The sequence below is a fragment of the Lepisma saccharinum genome, chromosome 8 (assembly GCF_977018435.1).
Source record: "Lepisma saccharinum chromosome 8, izLepSacc3.1, whole genome shotgun sequence".
Taxonomy (NCBI): domain Eukaryota; kingdom Metazoa; phylum Arthropoda; class Insecta; order Zygentoma; family Lepismatidae; genus Lepisma; species Lepisma saccharinum.
In genome coordinates this window covers 81,101,033-81,128,093 of record NC_139236.1, presented here as the reverse complement: position 1 = coordinate 81,128,093, position 27,061 = coordinate 81,101,033, and the positions used below count along the sequence as shown (strand labels likewise).

Genomic DNA, 27,061 nt, shown 5'->3' with positions numbered 1-27,061 from the left:
TCGATCATCAAAAGAGAGAAAGAGACAAAATTAATATTATATTCTATATACTACAGGGTGATCCGCTTGAGATGTCAGAAAAATAAACCGTTATGTACAAGAGATTAATGTACGTATCTCTGAGCTGTTTGCTGTAATGTAAGCAGAAAGGATTTAAGTTTCGAATGAGTGGGCATTTACAGACTTCAGCCACGTGACGGCGTTAGTGCGCATTTAACACTCAAAAATGTCACATACCATACGACACACTGTGCGTGCTGTTGTGGCGAGGGCACCATCTTTGTCTAGCACCAAACGGTTGAAATATGTAAACCTCTTCTCATTCGAAACTTACATCCCTTCTGCTTACATTACAACTAACTCCTCAGAGATATGTACTTACATTAACCTCCTGTATATAACGGTTTACTTTTCAGACATATCAAACGGATCACCCTGTAAGTTTCTACACTACCATTAAGATTTTTATTTGATTCGATTTGCCTTATTTTACTTCGCATTTTGTGCCACTTTTGGCTAATTTGCGAAGATGGGGATGAGTGATGATATGATGAAATTGATGAATGGACACTCACAAATATCCATGCCCAGGCTACCCATTAAGAACTTAGCTGTAGAAACATAAATGTAATTTTCGTACTTAGGGTATATTTGTGTTTATTCTTGCGATCTGTTCCTAATGGACATTATTTTTGTGTTTTTCAGTAAATGTAGATGAGGTATTGAAAGAGAGCGGCGGCGAAGTTTTCCTAAGGGACAATACTGGTAAGTAATAAAAGTTTACGAATTTTCATTGTATTAAAAACATATGTGTCGTGCAAGAACAACAACATCAACATGAGCAGCTCTTCCCAGAAACGTTACTCTCATTGGAAGCTCAATGTCAAGGAAACTCAAATAATGACATTTTCTATTCTGTATTTATGCAGACATGAGGTACAAATTCACGGTTGCCATTAAATCTTTTTTTCTGCCGGAAAGTGATAAAGTTTTCTATTACCATGGTGGCACGCTTTGCGACTATTCAAAGACACACACACACACACACACACACACACACACACACACGCACCCCCCCCCCACACACACACATATATATATATATATATATATATATATATATACACACACACACAACACACAGGGTGTATCATAAGTAATAGCGAAAACTGACACAGTTGAAAGTACACGATAATACAAGCAAGACAGTCTCAGTAAGCATGGGTCCGCAAACGAGCCGTTTTCGAGGTATTTGCGAATGTGTGAGATTACAAACCGCCACCGACTTCATTGTTTGTAAACGTCGTCCTAGTTGGTAAAATGCTAATAACACAGTGAGAAGGGTCATTGGAGATCTCATTGCTTTTATTGAACATTGTACTTACTTTAACAAACGTTGGTATGTTACATGTTACAATTACTGTACACTCGTACCCGTTAAAGGAGGTGTTCAAGGTGTCGTCCTTGCAACTGGATGCAATACTGTACGCGACTCCGCATTGAGTTTAGAATTCTTTCGAACAACCCAAATTCATTTCGGAATTTGTCGGTTCATTTCGGAATTGGTCACAAGCATGTACAATTCTCTGTACTGGTTGTATCCATCCTGTTTGATTACTAGACCTCGTATTTTTAGGTTCTAAAAAGTGTTATTTTACGTTCCTAAAATAGGTTCTAAAAATCCTAAAACAGGTCCTAAAAATCTTAAGTTAGACTCGAAAAATCCTGAAGTAGGTTCAAAAAAACTTTAAATGCTGATTGGGTAGTCACCGGCAATGAAAATGAGACACCTATATCCTGAAATATATACTAACCCTACGGCAATGCGAGAGCTTACCATTGGAATTTGGTATTAAAATCCACTCTTCGCCGCATAGTTAGGCAACAATCTTTTTTCATGTTATCCACAGTCAGACTCCGCAATTTTGTCTGTGAGGATCATCTTATATGCTGAAAATTATCTTTCAACAAAAACATAGTCAGTGGTGCAAACATCAAAGCTGAAATGTTAGTTTGGAAGGCGTGAATGCCACAAAGCACCGTAGTGACGCGAAAGTGAGCAAGACCACACAGATCAGACCACTTTGGATTGTACAGGTAGCAGTGGCACCAGACATTTTGCTTTGTTTAGAGTTTTGAAAAATCAGCATGAACTTAGAGGAAGGGAAATCGACAGAGAGTACGTTTCAAACACGTTCGTCATAGAATTTTTTCGTGACCAAAAAAAGCAAATGCCTCTGTGTGACATAAAAATTCCGTAAAACCTTTAAAAATATATAAAAACCTGAAAAAGGCTTGATTTAGGCGCAAAAACCTAAAATAGGTTCTAACAAGCAAAATACGATATTTTAGGCACTATAAAACTTGATCAGTTGCTGCGTTTCTTAACGAAACTCTGACATAACTTATTATTTCTTAGATACCTGCAAAGGAAAAAAATAGGTTAAAACCTAAAATCCGAGGTTTATTGATTACAACGCCACCTCTCGGAAATGTTCTGTTTTGTAAACAAAGAGCAAACCTCGGAACGCGAGAGGAGTAAAGCACTCGATGTTTACAAAATGCAATCCTTGACGGCTTCTAACCACACATTATTAGCATTTTACCAAGTAGGACGACGTTTACAAAAACCAAACATTCGCAATTATCTCGCTTGCGGACACATGTTTACTGAACTTTTTTGCTTCCATTATCGTGTAGTACTTTCAACTGTGTCAGTTTGCGCTATTACTTATAGTACACCCTGTATATTATATATATATATATATTCACATATACATATACGTATATAGTCTACGCATTGTAATACATTTGTTTTTTTTCTTTCCAGTTCATAAGGAACCTACAGGTATCTTCAATGTTCACTAAAACATTGTAGCTTAAATAACCTTAAAATGATCCTAACATACTATTAAAAACATACTATTAATAAATTACTTTCATAAATTCTTAATATTTTGTGTAAAATGATCATATAGGTATAACAAACTAAGACACAGATATCCGGTTTATCCAGACTTGAATTCATTTATACATTTATGGGGTCGTGGTGCATTATTAACCTACATTTTATTGGCTAGGTAAATGTTACACCAGGAAAGCATTTCCAAGTATTAAATTTTCGTACAGGAAAAGTCACCGTAGGTAAAATTTCAGTAGTGGGTACCAAATGATCAAATTATCCAACACAATTCCATTCACTGGGAGCATGGTGATAATTAGGGAAAGGATTTTAAGATTCAGCACCTTTCCAAAAATATAGCTGTTTTCACACCGATCGTTTGAGATATATATATATTTTAGGACATGAAATCATGTAAAATGAACACATTTTCTTGCATCTTTTCGTGAGATTATCACACTTATTCCATTTTTACCCCTTCTTTGATGCTTCAGCACCTTTTTCCTTCCTTTCCTCTCATGTTTTGTTAAAAACATGGTCAGACAAATAAATGATTTTCACTCTTCTTGAGCATCTACATAAAACCCTATAATTTCATTTTGTAGAGCAGAACGAGAGCTATAAAATGGTATAATATAATCACTGCAGCCCCAATAGTTTCCAAGATAATGTAGCAAAACCCACGAGAGAAAACACAAACTTCAACGAAACCTATTCGGCAGATCCACAGTTCTCTACGCGGTCCGCGCGCATTATATACAGAAGGCGCACAAAAAGAGAGCATTGAATAAAGACATATTATCAGCACCTTTCTAAGAACATTTTCAGAAACTTGTTTTTCTCTTTCCAGACCATAATTTTGCACCTTAAAATCCTTCCCCTAGTGATAATGAACTTAGCCTATAAACGTTCACTTTAGAACACAATGAGATAAAATTTTACCTTGCTGAAATCTGTCTATTCGTTCCACGTTCAAAAGAAGCGTCAAGCAATACCTGTTGGCACAGCAACGGGATGAAATGTAATCAAGGGACGACTTCAGAAAATGTATATTATCCTTTGTCATTGTTATTGTTTTCATTATTTTAAAATTATTATATTCTATATTTAATCATGGTGTACTTTCTCTTTACCATAAAATAACGTCACTATTAGTATTAAATGTAACATGTGCAGGAATTAGTACTGCATGTAAGGAACCTTGTCACTTTAAAAATTGGCGTGCATTTTTTATGTATTGTCATTCCTCATGTAAAGTATAGTTGGGGGTAAGAGTCCGCACTTAGCTTTTGATCTACATATCTATGTTACGAAAGCAAGTCTGATTCTTGATTTTTTTTTTTACCTAGGTAAGCTCCAACATTCTTCATTCAGTTCCACTATACTCTGTCCCAGCTAACTGTGGAGCAATGCCGCTCATAACGTCAGAGAAGCGAAGGAAATCGAGTGGCAAGAGCGAAGCGGTACACGCTGCTGGGAAGGCTGGTAACGGCAGTCGCTTTCCCCCTCCACGCAATCCCGTTCCTTCTCACGTGTTCATTGGTGGAACCGTCTCGAGTCACTACTTGCGCAGAGACTTGTTTTCATTTGCCTGCTCCACAGTTAGCTGGGACCGAGTATAAGTCTCGTATGAAGACCTTGCATATTTGTTGTAGTAGGCACAAAGGAAAAATAGAAAATCGCATAAAAATACGAGTTCTTGTGTATTTTGTATTTTTCGTTTTTACGTAACTATCTCTACGTCTTTGGCATAATCGTGGCGATGAAGATAAATTACGAGTAGATAAAAATGACAAAGAAACACCCACGCGGGGACTAGATCCCGGGATCATCGGTAATACGTACGTAAGCCCAGCGCATTCACAACCGGAAAAGTAACGTACAAGAAACATAACAATGCAATTATTCAATATGCCTTGCATCTTTCATATTATTTCAAAAAATGAGAAAATTACATAGTAATATATAATAAAAAATATATTTTGTGCATATTAATGACTATAATACAAACAAACGGTTACTAGTGTTAAAAAATATTAATTTTTTTAAAAAAAATCCATTATCCATAGTATTCTAGGTTGATCCATATTGCTACACTGTTAATACCTTTTCACTGAGTGCCTTGAAATCTAGTGTCTAATTGCTATATTCATTCTTGCAGAGGAAATGAGAGATTATATTCCCATGTCAGCTGGTAAGTATTAATACTTTGCGTGATATTTTGCACTTAATTTGTACTAATATATATATATTTTTTAGCTTCCTTATAATTCATTTAATTCTTTATTCCTTAATTTCTCATTAGGCTTGCCAATCCCTCCCGGAAAGGAATGGGAATTACGGAGGAATTCGAGGTGTCCGAGTTGGAATAAAAAAGAATTCACTGTATTTTAATTATTATCTTTTAACTTTCCTTTGGTATATGCATTTGCCGAGCGAAGAAATTTGTCATGGCAAACCAAACAATAAATATTCACAATATTCTTTGAAGACTCCTGAAAAATGATTAATTGTTTAAGTAAGAAAGAGCACTACAAGAATTGCAGTTACAAGAAAGCGAAAACAGATGCATTGTTGCGTCAAGATCTCGAGACTTCTCTATTTCCAATTTTGCTACATTATACACCTAAAGTGTAAATCACCAACCCTGAGACCTTCTGTAAACAAACCGTCTCACCGATTCGATGTATCACTCCGCGTCAGCTGATTCATGACCGCCGACTACCGAATAGAGCTCGCCATGTTGAAAGTGGCACTACTTCCTTGCTGTTCACATGATTATTTCTAGAAAATAACCATTGCTATAAAATATCATTATGTACACAAATCTCTAAGCTCATTGAAAGTTACAATGCATATTCCTACAAAATGTTCACACTTATCTTGCCTTGCCATGCCACCGAGTTATTTTTCGAAGTGCACTATATTTGGTGGAACAAAAATCGTTATTAGGATGCTAGGATGCTTGTCAAAGTTTCCAACTGCAAAAAATTTACGAACTTTCTTTGTCTTGTTTTGATCATCATCATCAATATATTTATTGGACTTACAGCATTGCATATGACTGTTTATGCCCATTATATATTTTATTTACATAAGATACAATTTACATAAAATCTACAAACAAATTTTAAATACACTCCTATCTACATCAGGCCTCCCAGATGGCGCAATGGTAGCGTCGTCGCCTTGTAATCAAGGGGTCCTGGCTTCGATACCCGGTGGAGGCACATAGTGGTTCGGAACTGTAGGTCCAGTCCCAATCAGCCTTACTGTGCATAAAGTGGACTTACAACACCAAATCGATCAATCAATCAATCAAAAACCAATCTATATCAAACCTTAGAAATATAAATTACCATGTTATATCATTTTGTCTAAAAATGCAAGTAAAATGTATTCAATTCGCATGAAAGAAAGAAGCCAAATTTATGGGAAATGATTACTCGTGCAAAGAGTTAACCATAAAGGTGAAGGAATAAGTACAAAAGAAAGAGCATTGGGTTTAAAGTGAGACGTCATTTGCGGCAGCGTATCCCATACTACAAATTAGCCGTTGTTTTACCTTACGTAATGAATCCTGTAACAACGCTGGATTTTCGTGTGGATTATTTTACTTCTATGAGTTTGTAATGCTTTCTGCATGCACGTGGTTTGGTTTGCAGAAGGTCTCAGGGTTAGTAATTTGAACTTTAGGTTTAGTTCGTAGTATGTTACACTGAGATTAATTGCGTTACAGTTATCGTGATCTCATAGTAGCAAGAAAAGAAAAGAAAGTATCCCTCCACGTTCAATGACGCGTGGAAAAGTTATTTCGATTGTTGACAGAGAAAGAGTAAGTTTAAAGCGGAATATGAGATTACAAATAAATTTATGTTATTTTATTTTCAAGAATTTGTTACAGCTGAAGAAGAGACTGTTCATCTGTACACTGAATTTGTTTTGTTTACTTACAAATTGTGGTTGATCAAGTTGATTCAATTTTGTATTCACAGTAACAGGATCACAAACAGATCATAGCTGATATTCAGGGCATTAGCCTTCGAAGGCTCTAAAGAAATCTTCCGGAATTTTATTTTTTAAAGTTGACAAGCTTAATTCTCATTTTCTTTCTGTTCTCACTGACGTTAGGAATAGACACTGTTAAATAAGCATTAATAACATTATAATACTTTATCGTTTTCAGTATATACCCCGTCGGTTGGATCCGGACGTAAGTTACACAGTAATATTTACCCAAAATTTGTTGATATTTCGTTTTCCATTTGAATGTATTTCGATTTAAGTAATTAACATCACTATAAATCTACCTCTTGGATTATTCGCGATACGTGATGAACAGGTGGGACAAACACAATGATACATCCATGCCTTGACTAAGGTTCGAACGTAGGGCAGAGTCCGTAATCCGTCATTGGGCATTATCTGTTTTCTTCTCCAATGTAGTTCTCTAGTGCATATCCAGGTGTGGGCATAGATGTTCCCTATGTGCGTCGCTTTATTATTTTCAACATATCATCACTCATCCTCATCGTATCGATTAGCCAAAAGTGGCAGGTGGCCCTAAGCTTAAAACATGTACTAATACAGTACCTCGAAAAATTTTAAAAAATTACCTACTAACTTGAAATTCACGCATGTCGTTCCTAACTATGATTTTAGTCGATATTTGTAATTTTCTTCGACCTACAAACAAAGGTAAAAATATAAAATCTTACAAAAATCCGCGTTCTTACATATCTTGTATTTTTCTTATTTACGTAACTGTTTCTTTGGACTAATCGTGACGATGAAGATAAATGAGGATTAGTCACAAAGAAACACCCAATCGCGGATTCGAACCAAGGACCGAAAGTTGACAGCCCAGCACACACAACCAGAAAAGTAACGTCCATCAAGAAGCATAAAAATAAAATTATTCAATGTGCCTTGTATTTTTCACATTATTTAAAAAAAGGGTAGGAAATTATATAGCAATACATAATTTAAAGATATTGTATATACTAGTGTCTATAATATGAACGAACAATTACTAATGTTATAAAATATTAAAATTTGAACAAGTCATTTGAACTCTCATTATCCATAGTATTCTAGGTTGATCCATATTTCTACACTGTCAATAACTGTTTTCTCGGTGTCTTGAAATCTATTCTCTAATTGTTGTCTTCACTGTTGCAGAAGAGATGAGAGATTATATTCCTATGCCAGCTGGTAAGTATTAATAGTTTGTGTGATCTTTTGCACCTAATTTGTGGTACGGTACTAATATAAAATTGTTTAGTTGACTTAAAACTCATTTAATTTGTTTTTCCTTCTGCTCTTACTGACGTTAGAAATAGTGTTAAATAAGTCAGCAGCATTAATAACATTATAATACTTTATCATTTTCAGTATATTCCCCGCCGATTGGATACCGACGTAAGTGTACAATAATTTTTACCCAAACTTGTTGATATTTCGTTAAAACAATGTTAGTGGAAAATGTACTGCATTTGAATCCATTCCTAATTCAGTAATTTACATAACTTTTCTGCCTCTTGGGTTAATCGCGACGACGAGATTGCATGATAAAGAAATTGTACAAACACAATGATAGAGCCATGTTTTGACTGAGGTTCGAACGTAGGACCCCTGGCTTTATAGCGCGTGACTCTCACCACTACTTCATAGAGGCCGGCTCCATTATGCATAGAACTTTTCATTGGGCATTATCTTTTACCTACAATTTTCTATTCTAATACTTATTTCGATCATCTAATCTTTTTCACGTGAACATATTTTTTTTATCCGGATGGTACCAGTTGATCTCCAGCTCGGTTAAATCAACTAATTTCCTCTAGTGCAAATCCCGGCGTAGGCATAGGTTTGTTTGAGTTTGGGTTTATGCACAGAAAGGCTAATCGGGACTGGGCCTACAGTTTAAAGTGGGATCCGAACCGCTATGTGCCTCCACCGGGTATCGAACTCTTGTCAGTGTCCCTTCATAACTTTAATCGTATCATCAATCGTTATCATCGTAGCGATTATCAAAAAGTGGCAGAAAAACCACGCTCGTTAACAAGGAAAAAAAATACAAACGTACTGGTTGATCTCACGATCAGTTACCAGTAAGCTACCTATCGCGACAAAAAGTTTATTGCTCTACTCCGTCACGGAGAGGTCATAGTAAATGTCTAGGAAACCACGAGTCTTGGTTCGAATAGCGGTTATAGGCGTGATACTCTTTCTGTTTCATTCTATATCAGTTTGGACCATTGACTTGATAAATTGATTTTCTCATAATTGCATTCTTACGCCAGCAGAAACCGAGTTACAATGTGGTTTTCAATGTTTATTATTTATTGCGGATCATTTATCAATATGGAGCCCAGCGGAACAACTAACCAAATTGGAATGGAGAATTCAGAGTTTTATCTTTCGTAAAATGAACCAATTTCTAACTGTAAAAATTCAAATTATACAGATTTACAGAGTTTTCAATTTCATACATCCACAATTCTCAATGTATATCCGATATTTCTTCCTGCATCTGTATTCGGATGAAGTCCTCTTACGAAATCACTTCTTTAATGCATATCTACGTGCATGCAATTCGGTTACAACTTATCAGAGCATGCAACGTCATGCAGACACGAGTTGTATAGTCGACGCGCTAGCTACGTTAACGAACGGCTGGCTTTAAAGTCCACGGAGTGCACCCACCAGCTGCAACAATCACATTCAGTGTTACCACACATATACTCTCCACATCTACTCTACGCCACCTTGTCCCTTCGCGCACAAACACCTTCCCACGGTCTCCACATTGTAGTTGCAAAGTATCCGTAGTCATGTGACTTAGACTCCACGTGGAGTAGACGAGCAGAATGACAGCTGCGTCCATTGGCTGATGGTTGAGCGTGATTGGACGAAAACTACTCGCCCGCTATTTATCCCTACCCTCGTTCGTGGTGGTGGCTTTCTTCAGGTCTTCGACGTTAACGAAGTAAAAGCGTGGACTATATACTGTCTGAACTATGAAGTCAGTAAAATGATCCCAAAATACCTTGCCAATAAATTGAATATACTAACAAATTTAAATATCAATTGAAACCTTCATCAAAATTTACACTGGAGTGACATCTGTTATACCGATTTTGTATTACTTAATGTGATTTATTCACATATAATTTATATACAAGTAATTAGAATTGTTAGGCATGTATGTATATACACTCCTCACAAAAAGTTTGGAACATTGTTATATTAGGCAATAGTTGATAGGCACGCTGGCAAAACACAAGAACGTTCAGCAGGCAGACATATACCATATGTTGTTGCACTCAAAGGCCGTGCCAATCACCTAATGCCTAATATAATCATATTCCAAACTTTTTGTGAGGAGTGGATATTTATATGTTTAAAAAAAACTATTAAAATGTTTTTTGTCTTTCAGGAATGTACCAGCCGTTCAATCCAGTCATATCTCCATACAACAGAGAGATGTCAAGATCACGATAATGGTGCTTTGGGTTTTTCAAATTCATAACTAAATTCTTGTTGGAAGTAATCTGGCTACATTGTGAATCAAATTGGGTTTCAAAAATTGAAGTTATTAGATGTCTAAATTAAAACAAAAGCTCCTATATTTTAAGTTATCATTTGTTGCCAAATATATTAATTCCTTCTAATAATTTACATTTTGAGAGAATTTAAGATTGGAAGCATTGCTATCAAATGAAGACGTATATGAATATATATTGAAAAATTGCATAAACGTATGCTAACATAGTAAGTTTCTATTATAAAATTTTCTTCTAAGGAACATATCTTTACTCTTGAGAACACCTTTCTTCATACCAACCCGTATAGTTTTATGCACATTCCCTACTCCCCAAAAAATTAAATACCCTCCCTGAAAAACTTAAAACCTAACTTAAATTTAAAATTTTTGCCTTAGACGTCTGCATTGAAAATTCGTTATAAAAAGCTCATTGTAAGAGGAGATTGGAAATCAACAATGAACTGTTATGGCTGCGAAAAATTTTCATAAAATAAACATAAAATTAAATCAGAAGTGCAACGAATACCAACTAAGGAAGTTAAATAAAAAAAAGTGTTAAAAGTTATCTGAGTTTGTTAAAATTCGAGATGATTCACTCGAGTCCGAGGATTAACATTATCATACAAATTTTTAAAGATATAAATTTTTGTATTTATTGAAATAATTTTATAAAGAATTTCATAACGAATTATTTTCACAATTGTGGCGTTGTTCCAAGTGCATCTAAACCAAATAAATCATAAATAAGTACAGCGACAGGTAAAAAGGCTTATTTAATTGGGCAAATACTATGTAACAGGAGTAAACTATCTTACAGCATACATTAAACAAATATAAAAATGATGCAGCGCACTCTGTTGAAGCTGTTATAAATTTAGACAATATATTATTAAAAAAAAGAAGAATCATCCAAAAAAAAATATTTTTTAAAACGTGTGGAATGTTTGATAGTTTTCTGAATGCAAATAGTGAACTTTAAGGATATATTTGTGAAATCATTAGAGAGCAAATATCTAACAATGTTGTTAAAAGGTTTGTGAAATGTGTTTATATTAATATCAAACTGTAGAAAAAAAATTACTTCTAGGTGCTTTTTCTTACAAAGGAATTGTATACAATTGAGGAAAACGGTATTCCTTGAGTAGTGGAATATTTTCATGGTTAGCCCAATCAATCATTCTTGCAATAATAGTAGTAATATTTGTAATATTTTTAACATTATTTGTGTAATGTTAAAGGAAAGCGGCCACAAGTAGTTTTATATTAATTTCTTCAGTTCAACATACAAAATTGATTACAAGGGATTTTATGCACAATGCAAACTCCTTTATTTTATGTAAGATTGTTATATTTTACAATAAATATTTGAAAATAATCTTGTTTGTTCCGGAAGTTTCAATAATTGCCTCCAAAATAATGTTTAAGTAAAATTATTCTAATTGTCGTTGCATGGAATGATTTGGCGTACATTGTTCCAGACCAGCATTGTTGCAACTTATCAGTTAAATTATCCCCGGCGACAATTTTCATTTTCACAAAAATGTTTTTCTGCAGAACCGCAACAAATCGACAAATCTTAACACCATCTTCAGAGATGTTGTTAATATTTATAAAATCTACCACGAACGAAAACAAATGCATAGCTAATATGATCATTTCTATCTTCATCGCATTTTTCATGAAGGACGTATTGTGGGATTCTACAACACGCCACCGTTATTTAGTTTCACAAGAAAAAATCAGACGCAATTACAGTTGGAGGTAGTAAGTTCGTATTTAGGAGAGTGCAAGAGTCCATGTAGACTCAAAATGACCATTAATTTGGTCCATGTTAAAGAAAATTAGGGAGTGTGTTGGTGGGATGTTAGGCGGTTCTGGGTTCTGCGCTAGTGCCATTCTTTACGGTTTGGTACGATCACATCACTTCACTAACTTTAACTTAAACGTTAGACCTAATTTCGTAGCATCGATCACCAAAAGCTACTTATCTCATCATACCCTCCAAGTACTGTAGTAAAAGTGTTGAGGAAAATACGTTAAAAATGTGCACAGTGTTTCTTCTCACATGCATCAACGAACATTCATAAAATTACAGACCTCCCTTATCTTCGTAATCTCGCGAGGAGGCCGCCATTAAATTTTTGTACGATCAAACAGCTTGAAATGTAGTCTGTTTTCAGATAGCGAACTTATTACATTAAAGCCATTAAATCTGCTTTCGGAACGTAGCCTTAACGTAAATCTTAACTAATATTGATTCAGTGACGATATTCATGAGTGTAATTGGTCAATTTTTACGTCAAAGCATGCACAATTAGTAACAGAACTTACCTTATAGGTTCCAGCCCACCTCTGTTCGATACTGCAGAAATGTGACAAAAGTCTCTCTGAACTATCGATAATAAATCACTTCCACCGTAATTTCTCAGTCGTACGTAATCAATTAAACAAACAGTACAGTTTAACGAAGTTGTTACAATTAATTTGCACTACGTAATTACACAACACACGTTAAAAAGTGTAAAATGGTAACGACCCCGAAGCACAAACGGACGACGACTCTCCCGACTAACCTAATTTCGAAGCACATGCTCCACACCGCCACCTGTCAATCAGGAAAGGTACTAACGTTTTCGGATTGCTGTAAGGGGCTGTTGCCAAGGGCGGAAAAGAACAACGAAACTTGACAAAGATTCATCGATATCTGGCCAACTGCTGTAGATACAAAGATGAAAATTTGCGGAATGACAGGGCGGCAAAATATTAGTTTAAGAAAGAAAAATCAGGACGATCTGACTGTTTATTCGTGGAAGACAACAATATAAATTACGTGACCTGTAAAATATTTCGAAAATTTTCAGAATTATAAGGATCAATTTCTACGGACTGAAAGATACTGCAATACTATTATGATGCTACAACAATTTCTTTTGTCAGTCCGTCCTTATGTCAATTACAAACCAAAAATGAGAGCATAATTACTTACACGTTATCCGAGACACACCAGAACTTATAAAAATTGTGCAATTTGCTTGCGATAGATACGTTCTCTTCGCTTGAAGTATTGTGCACAGCAAAAGTGACAATCGCACCAGCTTCGTTATTTAGCAAAATAAATCGTTATGTTGTTCTTGCAGATTTGGTTAATTTTAATTAGTTTTCTGCCACTTTTGGCTAATCGCGAAGATGAGGATGAGTTGTGATGTGATGAAATTGATGAAAGGGCACTCACAAAGAACAACAGGCCAGGATTCGAAGCCGGGACGGAAATCTTTAACAACACGTGTTGTTTTGTTCATCTTTGGAAACTTAGGAAGAGATGTAATAAATTGTCTTGTGTATGGAGAAGAAACCTGGAAGTTAGGAAGAAGTGATGAAGAACAGCTTGAAGTTTCAAGATATATATTGTATTTTGATTCTTTTGTTTTTCTGTCACTTTCGACTAATCGTGATGATAAAGATGAATGGTGATTATTTTAAATTACTAAGAGGATACTCATAAAGAAATGCAACCACGTCCTCACAGGCGTTGGGTGGTCGACACACAATCTCGCAAGGTAAGTTTCCTGGTTCGAATCCTGGCCTTAGCATGTCAGTACTTTTGGCAGTGTCTCAACTTTGTGTAATCAGGATTCAACGTCATTGTTATGATTAGCAGAGAAGCGTCACAGCAAAGTCATGACCATACTCATACCGGGAGTCGAACACGGAACTTCAGGTGCCGACTCGACCATGAAAGTGGCAGAACTGTATGTATTGTGGTGAAGAATGGACAGAGCAAGAAATGACTTTAAACGTGAAAGAACTGGTAAAAAGGGACAAAAAATGCAAATTTCTGGATATACAGGGTGTCCGACAAGTCGTTGTACCCTTACTTGCATGTACCGTATCTAAGGCAAAGAAATTGAATTGAATTGTTGTTTTAAGACCACTTTATTCACAGAAAGGCTAATCTGGACTGGACCTACAGTTTAAAGTGGGATCCGAACCAGTGTGCCATGTGCCTCCACCGGGTACCGAACCCGGGAATCCTTGATTACAAGGCGACGACGATACCACTGCGCCATCGAGGAGGCCCTAAGGCAAAGAAAACTTTTCTTATTAACCAGTATTAGATAATTATTTTGAACCCTCTAAAAATAGTGTATTATTAAATTACGTTGCTGAATTTCTGTGCGGAATACTGAATTATATTCTATCCCTGGAATCTGCGAAGCAAGGCCGCGCATAGTGGCAGAAAAGTGGGGAAATCGGGTGTGCAAAGCGAAGCAGTACAAGCTGCTGCGAAGTCTGGTATCTGCTGTCGGCCCCTCCGCGCAATCCCGTTCCCTCTCACGTGCTCATTGGTGGAGCCGTTTCGCGGCGTTACTTGCGCAGAGACTTATTTTCGTTCGGTTGCTCCCCTATACGCCTTCATGGCCTGGTGCTATGCACAGGGGAGCACTTTACTTTTTTACTTTACTTTTTCTCCAGAGATTGCCGGGACAGAGTATAAATTAAACTATTTCTTTACACATCAAAAATATCACAAGACCTTATATATTGTTGTGTGAAACTAACACTTTGATATGTACACAAAAACGATGTTTGAAAAAGTGCAGGAACAGCATTCAAAATACCCGTTGTTCGTGATTCGTAATATTAATTATTTTTCTTCTTGCGATGGCAGAAACAAAAGACTAACATAAAACAGTGTAAAAAGGTACGACTGAATGAAGTAACGTTTCTGGAGAACTGGCGTTATGAAGACTGGATTATTCTGGTTATTTGGTTACTTCACATTTTGCAAGGTAAGTGATCGATAATATACGGTAATATCACATTGATAATAGTGATAATGTATAATAGTATTTATTGAAGGCCTCTTGGGACCGCTCTTGCAACCAAACCTTGTTGAAGCGAGAGTGAAGGAAACATGAAGATAGAGAAAATGACAGGATTAGTGAACAGTGACATTGAGACAAACACAGTACATATTAGTGGTAAAGAAAAAGGATAATATGAATTAATAAGCTACATATAATCATTATAATAATAAGGATGAGGAAGAAAATATAGAAATTACAAAAAAAAGGTATACACATTTTCCTAGGTGGTCACTTGATTAGTTTTCATCCATCCCACAGATATTTGTGAGACTTCGGTTTCAGCTATTAAACAAGTTGATATATTTTTAGCAATGATAACCTATTTTATGTTTTACAATAATTCAGAGGAACTTTTGATGTATAACACAAATATTGAAGAAATAAATGAACTATGATTTGAGAATTTTTCTGTATTCGTATTTTTGTTGTTCTACGTCGCATTTCTCCTACTTTTGGAGAAGATCTCTCTCTTTACTTCGGAGAGAGAGAGAGAGAGAAAGAAAGAACGAGAGACAGACAAATTGATGACAGGACATACACGAAGAGCACATATGCCCAGACCGGGACTCGAACCCAGGACCTTCAGCTGGGATATCAGACGTCTTCCAATTATCTCTGGCCACCGAGTCGGCTGATGTTAACTACAGTTAATGACATGATCACGTGATAAGATAAAATATTAATTGAAATATCTATTCGACAAATGATAAGTAAATATTCTTTGGAAAACAGACTTATCAATATTACCACAGTCTTTGTAAATTGTTTTTAGATGGAATTTTTAAACTTTTCATTTGACCCAATTTGGGTGTTAAATCGTCGAGGCAAAATTAATTTAGAAAGATAGGTCGTGTGTTTTCAATGCAAAACTTGAATACAGAGAAGGGCAATGCGTAGATCAATGAATAATTCGTCTCGCTCTAAGTCCAACTATTAACTATTTAGATTACATCGACAAAATCGAAGCAACATTATCAGTCTAATAGTTCATAACCTTTCAACAATTAAATTAAGAATTCATTAGAAAAATTTAATGCATTTCAGCAGGTCCATATTTGGCTCCACACTGGGAAAAATAGCAACTGAAAAGACACAAAATGAAAAAATAGATGTTTCTAAATACATTTTGGTAGCAGTGGAAAGTGTATCAATTTTGATTTGTCTTTATAACACAAAACATTTCTCTCTCTCTTGTATCTAGATATTTCTCTCAGCACAAGAAGATGGTTCAAATTATGTAGAGGAAACAATATTTCAAAATATCGCGCCTTCTGATTTTCCAGAAAGTAAGTAACATACGAATGGCACATAATTTTCTTTATGTTGTGTATGGAACATATATATGATTTATTTGGCCTTAATATAGATATGAGTTTGTACTATGCTGGTATAAAAGTTTCAATCCAAATTTGAAGATCAATTTACACTATTGTTTCTCCATGATTTGAAAACGCTTATCTTTTACTCGTTCAAGATTTAGAAAACTCTTCGCCATTGCATTTCTCATGAAATTCTAGCCTGATTTCACATATCACATCACCACCTTTCCATTGAAAAGTTTTGAGTTGAATTCAATATAGTGGCTAACAATATGGCAGACCTCTACTTGGCACACACCTCTCGGCCTAACTTGGCCAATTGTACCCAGCATAAGCCCTTTACATTTTATACGGGGTGTTAAGGAACTTTTGACTCACCCTGAATATCAAAATTTATACAGTAGTTGAAAAGACTATGCCTTTCCAATTTGTATATTCTGCGTTGCTTTTGAGGTCTGAATTCTTCTATTTTTGTATTTTAATCATTTTATGATACTATTGTACAGTCACGGACGTTTCTGGGTTGAATTGATTCTATTGAAAGTCTTTAGGACCTATAGAAGTCGTAAGTTTCCCTTACTGTATCTTCTAGGCTAGTCGCAAAGATGGCAATCAAGGATGAACGACGTATTTGATGGCAATACACTCACAAAACAACACCCATGCCCAACACCCATGGGATTCGAACCCGGAAAATTCGATAACGATGATAAATATCAATGAACTGGTAAATAGATATGATGTGACAGAAACACGACCATATTTCAAAGTCAGAATTATACCGTCTTAGCACAATATGCTATCACTGTTGTACAATACAGGGTGTCCATAAGTATTGTGTTCAATTTCACACTTTAATACCATGAATTGTAATTGATGCACGGAATCATGCTCAGGTTCATATGATGCAACAACTCAAAAGGGTATTTTGGTGTTCCATCGACTTCATGCTTGCGTTCACAATATCTAAAAACTATTCCATCTCTGTCCATACACCGCCTTAGCAAGTCCCCCTACAACGGTGGCAACGGCTTTGGTTATTCAGGTCTTCGAATCATCCAGAGTTAGCCACACTTTTTCCTTGACATAACGCCCCTATAAGAGTTCACGAACGACATATCAGGAGTCCTACAGTACGGACGCGATAAGAAGCGGCGTGCAATCAGAACGCAGAAAGGTAGAACGTGACCAAATTCTGTCTCCTCGTTGGCTGCCATGTGGCTGGGGGGGTTCTACGTTGCCACGTTCGCACAAACACACGGACAGGCTAGTCAGCTGTTGGCAAGCTCGGGAAAAGAGCGTCACGCGAAATTAAGCATTTACGTATCAGTATGCTAATATATGTTATTTCCGTCGTAAAGTGATAATTTAACGAATCTAGAAGTTTGAATCTGAAGCAGGGAGTCGTAACGTACCCAATTTGCGTTACACGTTACGTTCCATTTTGTAGGAGGAAGAGTATGGTTCAGCTGCTGGTACCCATGTAACGTAACGAAATGCAATATGTTATAGATTGACGTTACAAGGAACGTAACAAAATGTATTATGGTAGATATTAACGTTATAAAGGAACGTAACGAAATGAGCACATTGGAACATAACGTAATATGCAATATGGTATATACTACCGTTACAAGTTACAAGGAACGTAGTAACGAAATGCAATATGGTATATACTAGCGTTACAAAAACGTAACGAAATGCAACATGGTAGTAAATAACGGTATACATAGGAACGTAATGAATGCAATCCTCCGTAACGGAATGAAGTGAAAGGCAATATGGTTAACTAACGTTACATAGGAATGTAGCAAAATGTAAACCACTGTAGCGGAACGGAACAAAATGCAGTTGGGTACATACCATCTGCATAAGGAACGTAAATAAATTCAGTATGGTAGATGTTAACGTTACAAGGAAAGAACAATTCACAAATGTTAGCTAGTAACGTTATAGGCGCGTGACGAATATAATCTATTTAACATCACGGAAGATAAAGGAATAGCCAAAATCTCTTACCTTTCATTGGAACATTGCGAAAAATAACTCAGTATATCGTATGGGATTAATGTGAAATAGCCGTGAAAAATATGGTTGTTTGTAAAAAAATGAATTTCAACCAGGGTTGTTAAAGGGTCAGGAATTTTAAATCAATTCAATTCCGGTTCAGCAGGGAATATTAGCAAGCATAAATGGATCTGGACTGTAAAGAGCCTTTTTATGTATTTCAGATCGTTCCAGGGACCTTTTCTCCTGATCAATTGAAATACGGCACAGGGACCTTCTTTCCGGATCAATTTCAAGACGGTCTAAGTTTCAAGTTGAAATGAAAGAATACGCAACTTGGATCGAATTTAAACTGTACGATAAAAAAGGTTCCGGTCTTGTTGCGGAACCCAATAGAACCCATTAGAATTTATGGGTTCGTGGACGTTTAACAACCCTGATTTGATATTAAATTACATTTTTGGCTCGAAACTGAATAAAGCTTCCAACTAGTGTAGAAATGAGTAGCAATAGGCGTGCGCACGGGGTGCAAGGGGAGGGGTAAAATGCCCCCCTCGTCATGGACATCAGAGAAATATGCCATATGCAATTGCATATTAACCCGATAATAGTGTTGCCCCCTCAAGAAACACCACTTGAATTCGAAATTATCGCATTCCTGCATCCCCATTATAATAATTAATGTAAATTACTATGACAAATCAAATTATACGTGTGAAATATATACTTTTAGCTGACATTCGTTTTCTAAAGGGGAGAGGTGGCCATCCTCGCCCCCCTTCCAGATTTCCATGCCCCTATATTATTATACTTTAATCCAGAAATTTAGGGTAGAGGAATCATATCGCCGGTTATTAAACGATACTATGCTCTTGAAGAAAATGAAGTATTTTGAAGCCGATGAAAGTTCACAAAGGAACAACGGCGGAAGAAGGTGCAGTGGCACAACCACAGGGGGCAGGGGAGATTAGCCCTCAAACTTGTACAGAAATCAATTCTAGGAGGTAAGGAAGGCAAACATTGGACTATAGAAAGAAAGGTTGCAGAATCTAAGAGTAGCAAGACAAAAGGATACTCAAGATGGATTTAGTTTTCACGTCTTTCGTGCACTATTTCTTCCAGACGGCAAGAGCACCTGCAAGGGGGCACAGAGGGGCAATTGCCCCCTCTCGATTTCTATCTTTATACCAATTTTAAAAAAAGTTATATAAACTTGGACAGTTGCTGCTGATTACGGTGTAAGTTTTGTCCGTGTAAGGTAATAAATAGATTTATTATTAATTTTTGAAGCCGCACCGTTCATTTATAAACACACTGTATATGAGTCATTGTGAATTCGAGTCAATTTAAACATTTTGCGTTGTTGCGAGATTATCTATTAGGATAAAATTTGGACATAAACAATCTAAGTAGAAAAAGTGCATCTTGTATATCAAAATTGCCATGTCCATCTGATCTCCGAAAGTAGTGTTTAGCACGTCATTTTTCAAGTATATGATTGATTGATTTGGTGTTTTGAGTCCACTTTATGCACAGTAAGGCCAATCGGGACTGAACCTTCAGTTTGAAGTGGAATCCGAACCACTTGTGCCTCCACCGGGTATCGAACCCGGTACCCCTTGATTACTAGGCGACGACGCAACCACTGCGCCATCGGGGAGGCCATTTCAAGTATAGTCCATGATTGTATCTAGTATATGAATGAGATTTGTCCCTCCTCTCAAACAATTCGTGGCTTGTCCCCACCGAACGAAGTGTGTCACTTATAAATTAAGTTTCCGAAAGCAGGCATTATGCATGAACAGAACAAAAAATACTCCTGAGAAATTACAAAAATTATAAGCCAGTTCGTGACCGGGAGTTATTGACGGTTCCCCCCACCCCCCCAACCTATCCACTTTAGGTCCCGGGTTCGAGTCCTGGTCTGTAAATATCTTTTTTAGGTGTCTCTTCATCAATTTCATCTATTTATCATCCATCTTCATAGTTTCGATTAATTATAAAAGTGACAAAAGCAAAGCAAAATAAGAACAAATAAAAATAATTGCAAAATGACTACAATGTCAGAACTACATTTGAAAAATAAAATGCGAGCAGAAGATTCATTTTCAAACAGGTATTTGGGTAGAATTGTGTAGACAGACAGCATGTTCCCGAAAGTTGCCAATCCACGTGTAGCATGACCTTCGATACTGGGGTTGCGCTTTTTCAGGAAAGTTTTCTCGACCCTCCTCAGGCGTCTTATCAAGAATGCCTCGGTGTTCGCAGCATTGCCAACTTATTTTCCGTCGGAAAAAGTATTTTTCCTCCTATTTAATCTGCGGTTGGCTCTACAATACATACAACAACTGAATTACGGCGAAGTAGGTTAGAAACCCTGCGTGCTCAACAGCAGCTTCGATAAGGCACCTGATTGTTTCGAGCTGAACCAGGAAATGGGCGATCTTTATTCCCCAAGGCCATTCCGTAAAACTAATGCCACAAGAAGTTTTCTGTGTGGATTTGAGAGCATGAAATTGTAGGTTGATGATAGTACTACAAGACGTCAAGTGGATTTTTTTTCTGTTTCGTTATTTTATATAGCTTTGCTACCTATATAGTTTGAATAACTAATCAATAATTTGATGAGCAGGCAAACACGAAGAAGCCGATCCCGTGGCAAATTAGTTAGCGTAATACACTGCGAAGTCTAATGTCGGATTAGAAAATATGGATGGGTCATTTGTCTTTATACCACTTCCATCATCTATCGCATCCTTTATCATCGCGATTAACGGAAAGTGGTAGACGCGAAATAAAAATAGAACCTTTGCATGAATGTCCGAAAAAAAGGCAAGGGCACGAACCACCTGGAAAAGGAAAGTCAACCAAAAATTATATATATCGCGCAATTGCATTTTAGCTATAATAATATATGTTAATTATTGCATGAACATGCTTGAGGGGAGGGTGGGGGAACACAACTTTTTTTCCCGAAATTTTGGAATTTTGAGAGTTAGCCCCCTCCCCCTCGCCACATATTTGCAAAAATTTCATATAGTCTGAATCTCTGGTTCATTCCGCGTACAACGGTATATCACTCATCTCTCTAGGACAATTAGCTTCCGATCTACACTTATTTAATTGAAACTCTGCATTTTGCTCAAAATCGGCTCGGTACACAGAGGCTTACTTGTGAAAAAGGTCTTGGGCGTCAAAAGGTTAAAACAAGACAAACTTTCATTCTAACCTCAGTCAATTGTGGGAGCTGCTTAGAAGTAGTAGTGTTGCTGGTATGGTGGACTTCGGTTCTTACTTTTGCTTTTAACAGATAGATACATTTTGAATAATAGTGAAATCAAAGTAATCGATTATTTTACCGAATGACAAAGTTATAATGGAATTGTGTTATCTCCATTACAGAACAACTACCTAATCTCATTCAATTCCAGTGTTCTATCTGGTAGATAGATATATCAACCTTTGCAATGATGTAAACTTTCAGTGCAATGGCGACAAAAGTCCAAGAACTATAATGTCAAACTTTAAAGGTTTCCTGACAAAATAAAAAAGGGACAGATCATTTACATTCTCAATGGACATGTTGAAAAAAAGACTAATATTCATTTTTTAAAATTTCTTTTTTTAGCGTAGGTAAAAGGAAGTCACTTGAATAAAGTGGGAATATAATCAAAATGTCCATCAGGTATTCATTGATTTCAAAAAAGCATATGATTCGGTCAAAAGAGATAAATTATATAATATATTAGTCGAATTTGGAATACCTAAGAAGCTTGTTAATATGATAAAAGTATGCACCAGTGAAACAGAAAGTAAAATTCGTGTGGGTATTTATGTGTCTGACAAATTTACAATTCATGATGGGTTAAAACAAGGAGATGCATTATACCCATTGATCTTTAATTTTGCCTTAGAATATGCTGTCAGGAAGGTAACAGAAACTAACGAAGGACTAAAATTAAATGGTGTGACTCAGTTGTTAGCATATGCAGATGATGTAGACTTATTAGGGGATGATATAAATACAATTAAGAATAATGCTAAAATACTTTTCAAAACTGCTAAAGACATAGGTTTGGAAGTTAACAAAGAGAAAACTAAATATATGCTTACAGGCCGAAACCAAGTGTTAGGTAATAATCAAAATCTAATTATTGATAACAACTCGTTTGAACCAGTTTCCAAATTCAAATACTTAGGAGTAATATTAACCAATGAAAATTATATTAAAGAGGAAATAAAGAGTAGGCTTAATTCAGGAAATGCAAGTTACTTCTCTCTTCATAAACTTTTGTCTTCTAGTTTAATAACTAAGAAACTAAAAGTTAAAATATACAAAACAGTAATTTTGTATGTAGTGCTCGTATTAAATGGGTGTGAAACTTGGTCCCTTACATTGAAAGAGGAACATAAATTGAGAGTATTTGAAAATAAGGTTCTTAGGAAAATATTTTTACCTAAAAGGGATGAGGAGACAGGTGAGTGGAGAAGGTTACATAATTTAGAACTACATAATTTGTATTCATGTCCAGATGTTATTAGAATAATTAAATCAAGAAGACTTAGGTGGGCAGGCCATGTGGCACGAATGGGAGAGGAAAGAGGAGTTTACAGGATTCTTGTTGGGAAACCTGATGGTAGGAGACCTGTAGGAAGGCCAAGACGAAGATGGAGGGACAACGTTGACATGGACCTAAAGGAAATCGGTAGGGATGGAAAAGAGTATATAGATCTTGCTCAATATAGGGACAGATGGAAGGCCTGTGTTGCTGCAGCCATGAACCTTCGGGTTTAAGAAAGCTAGAGAGTTAGTTTGTTAGTTTAAAAGGAAGTAGCTATAAATGAGTAAATAAAAAATATTACGTGGCAGAGTGGTTAGCACAGCGCACTACGACGCCAGGGGTCCCGGTTTCGAATCCCGATCTGCACATGAGTGTTCTCTGTGAGTGTCCCTTCGTCAGTTTCAGCATTCGTCGCTCATGCTCATCTTCGCTTTCTGAACCGCCAGGTGTACAGCACCTGGCGCAGCGTTTCGCGTCCGAATTCCAGGAACAGGCAACTTACGGTTACCTGACCAAGTAGCGTTTCGTCCGAGGGCTACCATCCTAATAGTGTTTAATGAAGCAAACTCTTGCTAACACTCTTAAATGCTCCATCGAAGAAAATATATATTTTTTTGTTTTAATATTTCTTTCCCTCTGGAAATTGCAAATCTCACCTTCGTAGTTGACAGATAGTAAGAAAGTGTTGCCATCAGCCATGACTAAAATTTCTAGATCCAAGTTCACTTCCTCTCGACGATTTGTTTTGATTTGATATGTTGTTTTAAGTCCACTTTATGCACATTAAGGCTAATAGGGATTGGACCTACAGTTTAAAGTGGGATCCGAACCACTTGTGCGTCCACCGGGTATCGAACCCGGGACCTCTCTCTCGACAATTTGTCTTGAGTCTGCACTCCGCTGTCTATGCAATGTAGTTTTAAAAGTTGTAAACCGAGTTATACTAGTCACCAATTCCATCGCTGCCAGTGGTTAGTCAAGGTGTGACTCATCATCAGCCAGGCTCGAACAAAACGCAACTCATTAAACCGTCGCAGACGAACTGTAGCATTTTTCTAGAAATTTCGCTTTCGGACGAAACGCTACTGAACCGTACAGCAGTCCCAATGCCTACTCCAAGTTGCACAGCTGCTTTCGGAGCTCTTGGTTTGGAAAGGGGGTCGGGATGAGGAAAGGGTCTTGATTTTTTATACTGAAGCTCCTTCATTTCATTCTCCTATTTCTCTTGGTTGAATTTTCTGAGATACGGAATCTACCTCATTTTGCTTTTCATTACGTTTTATTGCATCACCCACGGTACGCTTACATATACTACTTAACATTTTCAATTTCCCTGTACCCTTTGGTTATACGGTAAAAATAAATAGCTGCCATTCGTCAAATGTTGTATTTTTGTTTTTGTTACCCATTTTTCTCGTACTTCAGTCAGGGAGCAATGCAGCTACTGGTAACAAATGTAGTCAGGAAGTAGCATCAATTGTTCCTTCCCCGCACTGTAGTTGACCAGTAAAAAAAAAACGATGTAGAGCCTCGTTTCTATTACCACAAATTTGCCGTGCAACATGACGCGCGGCATGCGACGCTGCATGTGCCAAGCATTTGTTGAAATGGAAATTGTCTGCAACATGCCGCGGCGCAAGTGCCGGGGACAAAATTGCCCCAACAATTAAGACGCACAACATGCGCCGCGGACAATGGAAACAGCCTGCAGCAAGTTCCTGGGGCATGCGCACTAGAGTAGAACAGACGACGCGACTACAATCTGTGGTCCAACAAGATTTAATAACAATGCAAAATCACTTACAGTCATTCTTACAAAGTTTTCGTATCCACTTTGAAGACGTAAGTCTCTCATCAACGAGTTATATGCTCCTTCCGAATTTCTTTTCGCTAGAAAACTTCTAATCCACCATCTAGGTCGTTTTCGCCTCTTATTTTTACAAGTTCATGGTACGCGCCTGCCATAACCACAAAACCCGCCATAGTTGTATTGTTCATCTTTACACAAGTTAAATCACTACCAAATTATTACAATACAAGAGAAGAAACACTGACTACTCTAAAGCACAATGGAACAACGCTACACTCAAGTCCTGCACTCCGGTGCTGTTGTAGGCGTATTTTGCAGAAGTAGTTTTGAATTGGAAACAGTGCACTGAATGACGCGCAACATGCGCCTGCACATGTTGCGCGTCATGGGCCTGGAACTTGTCAGAATGGAAACGTAGCTTAACAGAAACAGAAGGCTTTCACGATTTGTCTGAATATTAAAGTGATCTCTTTTTTCACACCCAAACATAAATAACTATTTTCAAATATTTAAACGTAACAGGGGTGTAAGGGGTGACCTTCCACGTATTACATCTAATCCTCAACTTCATTCCACGTAGTACGCCCTGAACTGCTCTTTGCAGACTAACGAGACTCTGGCGACTGGCCCTATGGCCAGTATAATTCTGTGTGTTCTCCTGCTTTCTGTCATGTGTGCTGGGTGCCTCTTTACAGCCTCAGCTTTTAACCTAAGTCAGAATATTTTAATATTTCAGTTATGCGACATTACAGTTATGTTATTTGTTATGGTAAGGGGCTGCACCCCGTATAACGTGGCGGGTGCAAAATAGCCTAAGTGCTGACGCACCCAATTTTTTTTAAAAAAAAGTTACATATAACTTTAAGAAATGCGTATATATATTTCACCATCGTTTATATTTATGTACATGTTGTTAATTTTCAAATATTGTGAAGGAATGCAGCAAGATGCTACGTATTTGATTACTAATGTGAGCCACTGTATATGTTATGTTTTTATTTCATGAACAATGTATGGTCAAACATTACTTTGCAGAGCTCCGTGGCGGAGTGGTTAGCACAGTGCAATACGACGCCACAGGTTCCGAGTTCGGATCACAGCCTGTGCATTATTTTCTTTGTGATGTCCTTTCATCAATTTTGCCATTTCATCACCCATCCTCGTCTTCGCGATTAGCCAAAACTGGCATAAAACCAAATTTAAATATAACAAATCAAAATCAAACATTACTTGGCATGACAAGAATGGATAGGTTATTTTGAAGCTGCTGTTATTAAAAGCAAATTGTATGTAGCTTTCCTAGACAGAAGTTTCACACAGAGAAACTGATTGATTGGATAACGGCTGCGGATTCCTACTCGAGCAGAAAATATATATATTTCCATTTATTACTTACAACAATAGCAGACTGATTTCCTGCTAAATCAAAGAAAACTTGCATTCACAGTTACAAATTGACGTGTTGAATGAAGTTAACTACAGATTTCTCTCACTCCAATTCTGATTAATCGAACAGCACACCACAACGTGGGTCATTATATATTTCCAGCTTACTCTCGAGTTCCTCAACTAAAAATAAATTGACTGCGAGACAAAAACTCCTCTCCGATAACACATTATATGCAGATTGTACGTAAGTTGAAATTCCATCATAATAATAATTTGAATTCTTCAAGTAGTAGCTACAAATATAATTTTTCATACATATTTTCTTAGCAAAATATGAAGTTCCTCACTTCACAAGGATAACATATACACAGTATTTCACAAGAGTTTTTAGTTCGAGCTAGTCGTAGGCCTAATATGAATATAAACGTCACTTCATTACTTAGTTAAAAAAAAAAGTGCCAGGCAATCAGAATTCAAGGGTATGCCTGAAACTATTTGTAGTATCTCATGTATAAAGGGGGCTTTTTAAGTAAAATGAAGGATACATACCACATGCTTTGGTCAATTCAGAGTAGTAGAAACGTAATTATACTGCATGTTGCAACTGAAACCGTAGCCTCGAAGGCCGAAGTCGTTTAGTAATCCACTCATACACTCG

At 36.7% G+C, this 27,061-nt stretch overlaps 2 protein-coding genes across 22 annotated transcripts in view; both read left to right on the top strand.

Annotated features, from left to right (window-relative positions):
• Positions 1 to 10,565, top strand: part of LOC145991205 (uncharacterized) — a 75,526-nt gene extending 64,961 nt beyond the window's left edge. For all 20 annotated transcript variants that reach the window (XM_083127114.1, XM_083127122.1, XM_083127118.1 and 17 more), the window contains 7 exons: positions 706 to 765; positions 2,831 to 2,848; positions 5,064 to 5,096; positions 7,089 to 7,115; positions 8,084 to 8,116; positions 8,297 to 8,323; positions 10,341 to 10,565. In XM_083127114.1, coding sequence (XP_082983240.1) covers positions 706 to 765; positions 2,831 to 2,848; positions 5,064 to 5,096; positions 7,089 to 7,115; positions 8,084 to 8,116; positions 8,297 to 8,323; positions 10,341 to 10,405 — 263 coding nt within the window. In that variant the 3' untranslated portion in view covers positions 10,406 to 10,565. The remainder of the gene's footprint in view (positions 1 to 705; positions 766 to 2,830; positions 2,849 to 5,063; positions 5,097 to 7,088; positions 7,116 to 8,083; positions 8,117 to 8,296; positions 8,324 to 10,340) is intronic.
• A 4,547-nt stretch (positions 10,566 to 15,112) lies between these two features.
• Positions 15,113 to 27,061, top strand: part of LOC145991584 (uncharacterized) — a 52,104-nt gene continuing 40,155 nt past the window's right edge. For both annotated transcript variants that reach the window (XM_083127634.1, XM_083127633.1), the window contains exons 1-2: positions 15,113 to 15,238; positions 16,518 to 16,602. In XM_083127634.1, coding sequence (XP_082983760.1) covers positions 15,191 to 15,238; positions 16,518 to 16,602 — 133 coding nt within the window. In that variant the 5' untranslated portion in view covers positions 15,113 to 15,190. The remainder of the gene's footprint in view (positions 15,239 to 16,517; positions 16,603 to 27,061) is intronic.